Source organism: Eimeria mitis, genomic scaffold, assembly GCF_000499745.2.
Source record: "Eimeria mitis Houghton genomic scaffold, Emh_scaff1513, whole genome shotgun sequence".
NCBI classification, from domain to species: domain Eukaryota; phylum Apicomplexa; class Conoidasida; order Eucoccidiorida; family Eimeriidae; genus Eimeria; species Eimeria mitis.
Genome location: NW_013569585.1, coordinates 8444 through 8662, shown reverse-complemented (window position 1 = coordinate 8662; position 219 = coordinate 8444). Strand labels below are relative to the sequence as shown.

The 219-nt window shown below is 52.5% G+C and overlaps 1 protein-coding gene across 1 annotated transcript in view; it reads right to left on the bottom strand.

Moving 5' to 3' along the window:
- Positions 1–219, bottom strand: part of EMH_0038630 (sec 13, putative) — a gene marked incomplete at both ends in the record, with an annotated part of 3292 nt that overhangs the window by 1295 nt on the left and 1778 nt on the right. The window contains one exon of the mRNA XM_013495315.1: positions 3–8. Coding sequence (XP_013350769.1) covers positions 3–8 — 6 coding nt within the window. The remainder of the gene's footprint in view (positions 1–2; positions 9–219) is intronic.

The following is a 219-nucleotide window of genomic DNA, read 5'->3' as shown; positions in this document are numbered from 1 at the left end:
CTCCACTGCTGCGCACCCCACACACATACACACACAGACGCATGCATGCATGCATGCATGCATGCATGCATGCATGCAGGTGGGTATCCCTGCATGCACTGCATGGGCAGCAGTGCAACATGGAGTACACACACAACCACCGGGCTGCAACATGCATGCTTCTTCTCTGGGCTGCGTAATAGCGGCATGCATGCATGCATGCATGCATATATATAATAA